The sequence below is a fragment of the Zingiber officinale genome, chromosome 1A (assembly GCF_018446385.1).
Source record: "Zingiber officinale cultivar Zhangliang chromosome 1A, Zo_v1.1, whole genome shotgun sequence".
NCBI lineage: Eukaryota > Viridiplantae > Streptophyta > Magnoliopsida > Zingiberales > Zingiberaceae > Zingiber > Zingiber officinale.
In genome coordinates, this window is record NC_055987.1 from 119,829,583 (window position 1) to 119,838,094 (window position 8,512).

At 43.7% G+C, this 8,512-nt stretch overlaps 1 protein-coding gene and 1 long non-coding RNA gene across 3 annotated transcripts; one reads left to right on the plus strand and one right to left on the minus strand.

The window, feature by feature from the left end:
* Positions 1 to 3,413: 3,413 nt before the first annotated feature.
* LOC122009544 (aspartic proteinase nepenthesin-1-like) lies at positions 3,414 to 4,789 on the minus strand. The gene has a single exon (XM_042565743.1). The coding sequence runs from the start codon at positions 4,773 to 4,775 to the stop codon at positions 3,591 to 3,593; it is 1,185 nt and encodes a 394-aa protein (XP_042421677.1). The 5' UTR covers positions 4,776 to 4,789; the 3' UTR covers positions 3,414 to 3,590.
* A 2,135-nt stretch (positions 4,790 to 6,924) lies between these two features.
* LOC122029476 lies at positions 6,925 to 8,046 on the plus strand. Of its 2 annotated transcripts, none has more exons than XR_006125074.1 (2): positions 6,925 to 7,373; positions 7,446 to 8,046. It is a non-coding gene; the product is annotated as an uncharacterized LOC122029476 (long non-coding RNA). The 2 variants fall into 2 exon arrangements; XR_006125075.1 differs by having other exon boundaries at positions 7,483 to 8,046.
* The last annotated feature ends 466 nt before the right edge of the window (positions 8,047 to 8,512 follow it).

Here is an 8,512-nt window from a genome sequence, read left to right on the forward strand (position 1 = left end):
GAGTGAAGCCAGGCAGTGAGAAAGTCCTAACTGGGATGTTAGGCAGTGTGAAAATTCTGGTGAGTGAAGCCAGGTGAAAGTCCGGGTGAGTGAAGCCAGGCAAGGGAAAATCCAGATGGATCAGGGATGATCGGACATCTGGTGTTGAGGAAAGTCCAAGTAGGTCAAAGGGATTGACCGGACACTTGGCGGGGAATTCTAGCAGGTCAAGGGAGTGACCAGATGCTAGGAATGAAGTACCAACAGGTCGAGGTTGACCGAATGTTGGTTTGGAAGGCTTGGGACTTGGTTTGGGCAAAAACCAAGTCACTAGTTATCTGATCGGTCTGGTGACCGATCAGTAACCGATTAGTGTGCTACTGATCGGTATCTGATCGGTCTGCAGACCGATCAGAAGGTGATCAGTAGCCGCGAGAAAGACGCCTGATCGGTCTGTGGACCGATCAGGAGCTTCCCTGATCGGTCCATGGACCGATCAGAGACGGAACAGAAGCAAAGGCTAGGGAATGGATCGGTCTGTGGACCGATCCACATGGAGCCAGATCGGTCTGTGGACTGATCCAGGAACTAGCCGTTGCGACGCAACGGCTAGATTTCTTCTGTGTTTCTTCGCTGTTTCTTCTTCGCAGGTATAAAGGAGACGAGGGCATCTTCTGTGCTAGGTTTTCTTCCCTTCTTTTCTGCTACAGAGCTGCTGTTCTGGTGCTTGAGCTTTGTTGAGCTCTTCTTCGCAAGCTTCGCGTGAGCTTCTTCTTTCGGCTGGGACTCCGACTGAGCTGCTGCTGTGGTTGGCGTCTGAGAAGCTGTTGCTTCTTCAACAGTCGACAAGAAGGCAAGGGTTGTTTACATTTGCTGTGTATTTACTTCTTGCTTCTCTTGTATTTGTACTCCTTATCTTGCTGTTGCAAGAAGTAGTTGTGGCGAGGTTTCTCCACCCATAAGGAGCTCATATTTAGCCGGTTCTCCGGGGACTCATCCACCGACGGATTGGTAGGCTTCGTCCACCTTACGGACACGCCGAGGAGTAGGAGTTCATCTCCGAACCTCGTTACATCGGTTTGTTTTTCTTCTCCTCAGTTTCTTCCTTGTATTTCCGCTGCGACTAACCCTAACTGTAGGAAGAACGCGAGAATTTGGGGCGGCTATTCACACCCCCCCTCTCTAGCCGAGTACGAACGATCCTAACATTGGGGACATTATCAACCTATATTACTAGGACACAGTTTCATTCTATAATCAACAACACGCCATATAAATAATAGCATTTCCCAACTTATCGGACTTATTGATTTATCGAACTAAATCGCACCCTTTGATAAATTAAAGAAATGAATATTGAGTATATGTGTTTGTTATTATATCATGATTAAGAGCAGACACTTCCATAATAACAAAGGTCTTGTTCTTTTATCCAATCAGTATAAAAAGAACTTACCTTAAATGGTCCTGCTCAATACACTCAGAGTGTACTAGTGTAATTTTATAGTCAAGATAAACTAATACCAAATTAAACTACGACTATTCTAATGGTTTGTTCCTATCCATCTTAGTCGTGAGCTACTGTTTATAATTTATAAGGAACTGATAACATGATATTCTGTGTGTGACACCACGCACTATGTTATGTACAATATAAATTAATTGAACAACTACACTTAGCATATAAATGTAGACATTTGACCAATATGATTTTTTATTTCAAAATAAACATCTACAAAAAGCTAGACTTTTAGTATACACTCTAACACTTATAAGGCTGAGTACCTTTAAGCTTGATCGGGCTTTGCCCGGTCGAGTGCACACAGGCAACCTTACGTTCATTCGACCTTCACTCCGTCGATCGCATGTTAAAAGCTTTAAAAGGCTAGGTACATTTAAGTTCGATCGGGCTTTGCCCGGTCGAGTGCATATAGGCACCCTTATGTTCGTTCGACCTTCACTCAGCTGATCATATGCTAAAAGCTTTATAAGGTTGAGTACCTTTAAGCTCGAGCGAGCTTTGCCAGGTCGAGCGCACACAGGCACCCTTATGTTTGTTTGACCTTCGCTCGGTCGATCATATGCTAAAAATTTTATAAGGCTGAGTACCTTTAAGCTCTAACGGGTTTTGCCCAATCGAGCGCACACAAGTACCCTTATGTTTATTCGACATTCGCTCGGCCGATCGTATGCTAAAAGCTTTATAAGGCTGAGTACCTTTAAGCTCAATCAGGCTTTGCCTGGTCAAGCGCACACAGACACCCTTATGTCTGTTTGGCCTTCGCTCGGTCGATCGTATGCTAAAAGTTTTACAAGGTTGAGTACTTTTAAGTTCAATCGGGCTTTATCCGGTCGAGCGTACATAGGTGGCCTTATGTTAGATCAGGTTTATAACCAGTCGACCCTATCTGAGCATTCTTCTCAAAGAACGCTTGGGTGCGCTTTCAGTACTTTGATGTAGGGCAATCAATCAGGACTAGTTAGCAAACATCATCCTATCCTAATCTTGATCACCACTTTATCTTATCTTTGATATCCTTGTCATTTCCTGAATCCACTCGTCATACCCCGTATTAGGATGCATGCAAATTGGACTGATTTCCTTGAAAACAAATGATCTACAAGGGTATATATATATATATATATATATATATATATATATATTTGACAAAATCTAATCCAATGGAATTTTAAAATTAGGTAACCTCTCATGCCACTAAAATTATTCGAAATCAATTAGTTTTAATCTCTTCTTGCTAACCTACATTTATCTATAATACAATGTTTAAAATTTAGTATCACAATATTAGAGTTGCCTATATTATAATAAAATTTAACTCGCATAAAATTATATATAAAAAATAATTTAATTTTCTTTGAGATCACATGGTGAATCAACAACACACACGATCATATTACTAATTCTTTTATCAAATTATTAACTAGATATTATGCTAACAATTAATTAATCAACCATATTGTTTATTATCTCTTGTTGAAATTGCAAGGGTAATGACAACAAAAATATCAACACAAATACTAAGGGGGTACTTGGTTCATTGAAGGGAATGGGAATAAGAATGGGATTGATAGAAATAGGGAATGGAAATAAGGGCTTTCCCATTCCCCTCCTTTTACTAGGGAATGGCTCATTCCCATGTTTAGGGTAATGAATCCATGGGACTCACCACTAATCCCCCAAACCAAATATCCACTTTCAATCTCTTTCCCATTCCTCACTCTCATTCCATCCAACCAAACACCCCCTAATTATAAATGATTTAAATCCAGAGGGTTCACTATATAAATAATTAATATTTAGTGCTACAATTACTCACATTATTTTTATAATAGTTGTGATTGTATAAACAATATATAGATAAATAAATAATTTTTCCATGCTTCCCTTTTTTCAAAAAGAAAAAATCTGTTGATGATTTTAAAATTTTTAATATTATTTATGTAACCGTATGATTACATAACACAATACGTTAGTCGTTTCACCGAGTAGCGTTTATTCTATAACATTATATGGGCGAAAACTAAAGCGGTCGCACCCGCCCGATACGCAAAGTATAACATGGTGAAACGATAAGACGTCGCCCGACGCGCTACAGCTGGTCGCACTGCTCCGCCTCGAACGACAGCATCCCGCCGGCCAGATCATACAGCACGTGCATGTTCTGCTGCATGATGTTGCCAAAGATGGATAACGTGGAATTCGACCTCACCACCATCACGCACTGCAACGACAGGCTTGAATCCGCCTGGATGTAGTTCTCCGGAGGTATATTCATGTCCGCCCCCTCGAAGTGAAACACCAATCCAGGCCCCTGCACCTTCTCCTCGCCGCCGTACGTGAAGCAGATGTCGAGCCCTAAAGCCGACCCATCAGCCGCCGTCAGATTCATCTGCGACTCGAACGCTCCCTTCAGTTCCTCATAAGCCGCGTCCACCAGCAGGGTCAGGGTAGTACCGGAGTCGATGATCACCCCCCCGGTCCCGTTCGAAGTCATTGAGAAGGTCGTGTTCGGTATCGGAAGCTCGGTATCGCCGACGGTGATCCCGAGCAATGATAGGTAGTAGTAGGAGGGGAAAGACGGCGGGTTGGCGACGAACGGGGTGGATTGAGCCTGCTCGCTTAACGTCGCCATGGCGCCCAGAAGCAGAGGACTCGTCTTGTTGTCGCCGTAGGACGTGAGGCAGTAAGAGAACCTCCCGTCGCCGAGTTGGGACACCAGCGACAAGTTCCCTCTCCCCATCCCCACGATCCCTGACCCTGACGAGTTGTCGAAGTTTCCGTTGTTGTTGTTGCTGCAACCAAAAGCGACCTCGGATACGGCCACCGACCCGAAGGTGAACGTCTCGGTGCCGAGGACGCCGTCGGTGGAGGAGTTATCGCCGTAGGTATAGTCGTAGCTGCAGTCGGAGGCAGGAGGAGCGCAGGTTCTGGTGAAGGAAGGGAGGGAGAGGCACTGGGAAGCGTTGCAGGGCAGGGTGGCGTAGGTGGAGGACCGAGAGGGGTCGTACAGCGGCGTGAGCTGGGAGAAGCATCGAAGGCAGGGCTGGCACTGCGTCCAGATGAGGTCGCTGCCGGTGTCCATTATGGCCGAGTAGGAGAGCGTCGGCGTGCCGATGGCGAGCTCCATGAGGAACGAACCGCCGCCGGCGTTGAGCGGGGCTTGGACGTCCGTCGACTGGACGCGGCTGAGTTCGATCCGGACGCCTCCGGTCATGGAGCATGACGGCGCAGCGCCGAAGGAGAAGAGAAAGAGCAGAAGCAGCAGTTTTTCCATCGATCCTTGTTAAACTTTTGATCGAAAGAAAGAGATGAGCAAACAAATTTATAAGGAATTATACATTAATTAGAATTCCACACTACCAATTAATGCATGTGGAATTATGGAACAGTCCATCGGTGCAAGAACTGACGTGAGTGGCGATGATGCACCAGATGATTAGATTCTGAATGTTGATTATTCCATGGCGGAGGTTAATTTGCAGTCAACTAACAACGTCAACTTAAGAGAAAGTTTGCATAATAACAGAATATTCTGCATTATTTCTTTGTGAAACTTCCTGCATGGTTCAATATTTGTAATAATAAAAATATATTTTGTGTTACGTTTAACAACGCCGTTTGATGACGAGCAAGTTAATTATGTCACAACCAGAATTCGCATGAAATCATACATCAACGTCATATAGACGTATTTCCTTTGGAAATATGTGGCAAAAGTTCAATCCGTCTCTAATAAATTAATAGAGAGGAGGTAAATTATACATAGCTACTAATTATTAATACAGATAGTCAAAATATAAATGAAGACTTGCTCAGTTAAATTAAATTTTGACCTTAAAATTTTATCCGATAACATCCAACCCTATATTTTAATCATCGCCGTTCCGAGGGGACGTATTTCCTTTGGAAATATGAAACTAGCGGAGGTGAATTATTATTTGAAAATTCAAAAATAAAAATAAAAAATCTTGAACTAGAAAAAACCTACGTATTTCCGTTGCTTAATACAAATTTAAAAATAAAAAATATATAGAAAATAGTAATGATGACGTGTAATAGATGGCCTTGCAACAGTAGGAGGTCAATAATCAAGGTGATATAGTTATTAAAAATAAGAAGAGATGATAGTAAAAATCGGGAAGTATATGTCTAAATGGATCATTTCTTTCTAGATTTGGCTCCCCTATTTCATAGACACGGTTCTTAATCTATTCTTCATCAATATTCATGTTGGTCGGATCTTCAGGGCTCAGTCCCTCATTTCTCATGGATACAACTCCAGTCTACTCTCGGTCGAACTCCAAGTTGGTTGAACCCCAGAGCTCAATCTCTCACTTCTCATAGACACAGCTCCCAATCTACTCCCGGTCGGACTCCGAGCTGGTCGGATCCCAAGGCTCAATCCCTCACTTCTCCTGGGCACATCTCTAGTCTACTCCCGACCAGCCTTAATGCAGGTCGGACCCTCAGGGCTCAGTCCCTCACTTTTCCTGGGCACAACTCCCAGTCTACTCCCGATCGACCTCAGTGTCGGCCGTACCCTCAGGGCTCATGTCCCTCACTTCTCCTGGGCACAACTCCCAGTCTACTCCCAACCGGCCTTTGAGCAGGTCGGGCTCTTGGGCTAAGTCCTTCACTTCTCATAGGCATGACTCCCAGTCTACTTTCAGTCGGCCTCCGAACCGATCGGACCCCAGGACTCAGTCCCTCACTTCTCATGAGCATGACTCCCCGTCTACTCTTCATCAACATATGCGTCGATCGAACCCCGAAGGCTCAGTCTCTCACTTTCAATGGGCACAATTCCTAGTCTACTCCTGGATGGCCTCTGAGCTGGTCGAACTCCCGGGCTTAGTCCTTCACTTTTCATGGGCACGACTCCTAGTCTACTCTCGATCGACTTTCGTACCGATTGGTCTATCCCTAGGGGCTGTCAGAGAATAACGGCTATTTGTTAAGAAATATTCTGATACTTTGCCGCATGCATGCCACGGGATCTTCCTCTACTCAATGGAAGTTCGTCGTACATCCTTCATCACTTGAAATGCCTTGACACCCAACATTATCTGATGTCTCATTATTACGGAGATTATGAGAGGCAGTATAAAAGGAGTCCTCTCAGTTGGCCAGTTATGCGCACACACATATCTACTATAGTTCTACTATTCATCTGTTTCCTACACTTTTTGGCTCTGTCCTGGTTCTGACTTGAGTTGTAAAATACAGCATCTAAATAAAATAATAAGGGAATTTTTGGAAATTTTCATAAATTTTATGAGAATTTTTCGGAGCTCGTATGACGAGTTTAAAGGGATCAAATATGGGGCCACGGGAAACCCCGTTTAAGCTACCCCATTTAAACGAGGAAAACATTAATTTTTCTTTTTTCTTTTTCTTTTTCTTTTCTTTATTTCTTTCCCTTGCTCGTGCCCTAAGCCGCCGACGTCGTCTCCTTCTTCTTCTTCTTCTTCTATTTCTTCCTCTTCCCTTTCTCACTGCCAACCGTCTTACCGTTTCTCCCCAAACCACCTCGCGCCGGTTTCTTTCTCCCCTGCGTACAAAAGACCATCGCCCAAGGGAAGCACCATTCCTCTTCCCTTCTCTTGATTTCCACTCATCTTCTTCACTTGTCTCCTCTCGCCACCGGCCACTGTGGTCGTCGATCCGACAGATCCTCATGCCCTAGTGTCGCTGTCGGCCACTGCGGACCCACGGCCGATCATCGCCAACCTGAAACCGACACCGTCGACTCCTCCACTCGGCCGATTGCCGGATGCCAACGCCTGCCTCCTACTGACGATGACCTCTCCTTTTCTCTGGAGGCCAAATCGGTGACGCAGCCGACCACCCACGTCTGTTGGTCGTGCCCTAGGTATCGCCCTCTTCTTCTCTCGAACTGATCTTCTGCCTTAGCGCCGCTGTTGATGCCAACAGCCACCACCAGGGCTTTTTCCCCTTCTGATTTTTCACTGCCGGCCAAGGGTTAACTGCTCTCCTCTGTGACGACCACTGGACTTGGAGTTCTCTCAGGCCACCGATCTTTTCTCTTCGGGTCATGGACAGAAGTAGAGCATCCGAGCCGTTTCCTCTGTGCCCTAGCATCAATTGTCGATTCTTATTTTACCTTCTCTCTGGTCGTGGGGATTTTGAAGGTAGGTACTCTTTCTAGTTTGTTATTTGGGGATCTAATCTCTGAATGGTACTGGTCAGGGGTGATTGTTTGAGGAAACAGTGCTGCGATTGCCTCTGGTCAACATTATCGTAGACAGAAGATAGCTTCCTTCGCCAGATCCTTGATCACACCGTTAATTGGAGAGTAAGCTGCAGATCTAGATTTGGCAGGTAAAAAGGGATAAAGTAGCAGTACACCTCTGTTGATAGCTGCAAATTACTATCAGCCACCTTCGAATTGGGTTAAGGAATTGCATTCTATTTGGGTAACATTATCTAAGTGGATCCTTCTGTTCAATTTAAGAAATTAAATGTAGTTGAGGTAAGGTATGGATGATTAAATGGAATTAAAATATAGTTTTCTAATTGGATTAGGATTTTGTTTAGTTATTTTATTTTTAGTTAAACTGTAAGATTTATTTCAAGATTTTGATTCGCGACGAGTTGCTTTACGTGGGATCACGTTTGACATGTGCTATATTTGAGGCGGGTACTTTGACTTATCTTTTAAGATATTGTCGTTTGATATGTATAGTAATATTTAACGAGTAGTAATATTTATGTTCATTTCTACATTGGTATGTCATTATCTATTACTTGAGTATGTTGTATTTATTACCTACTTTTGCATTCATGTTCCTTCGATTATTTATGTCCTTAATGTAATGAATGACATACCATGCCTTATTATGTTCAGGATATTGATTTATTTTACCTTACCTGACCTGTGTACCTAGGACATTCTATTTGATCCATATATCTTTTGGTACACATTTTGTACAGATGGATATGATCAAGATATTTCCATGCTTAGTGTCATGCATCATCTCGCATGATTGC

What these genes read in the sequence shown, in the direction of transcription:
- LOC122009544 (XM_042565743.1), bottom strand. Translation starts at nt 4,775, where the DNA reads ATGGAAAAACTGCTGCTTCTGCTCTTTCTCTTCTCCTTCGGCGCTGCG.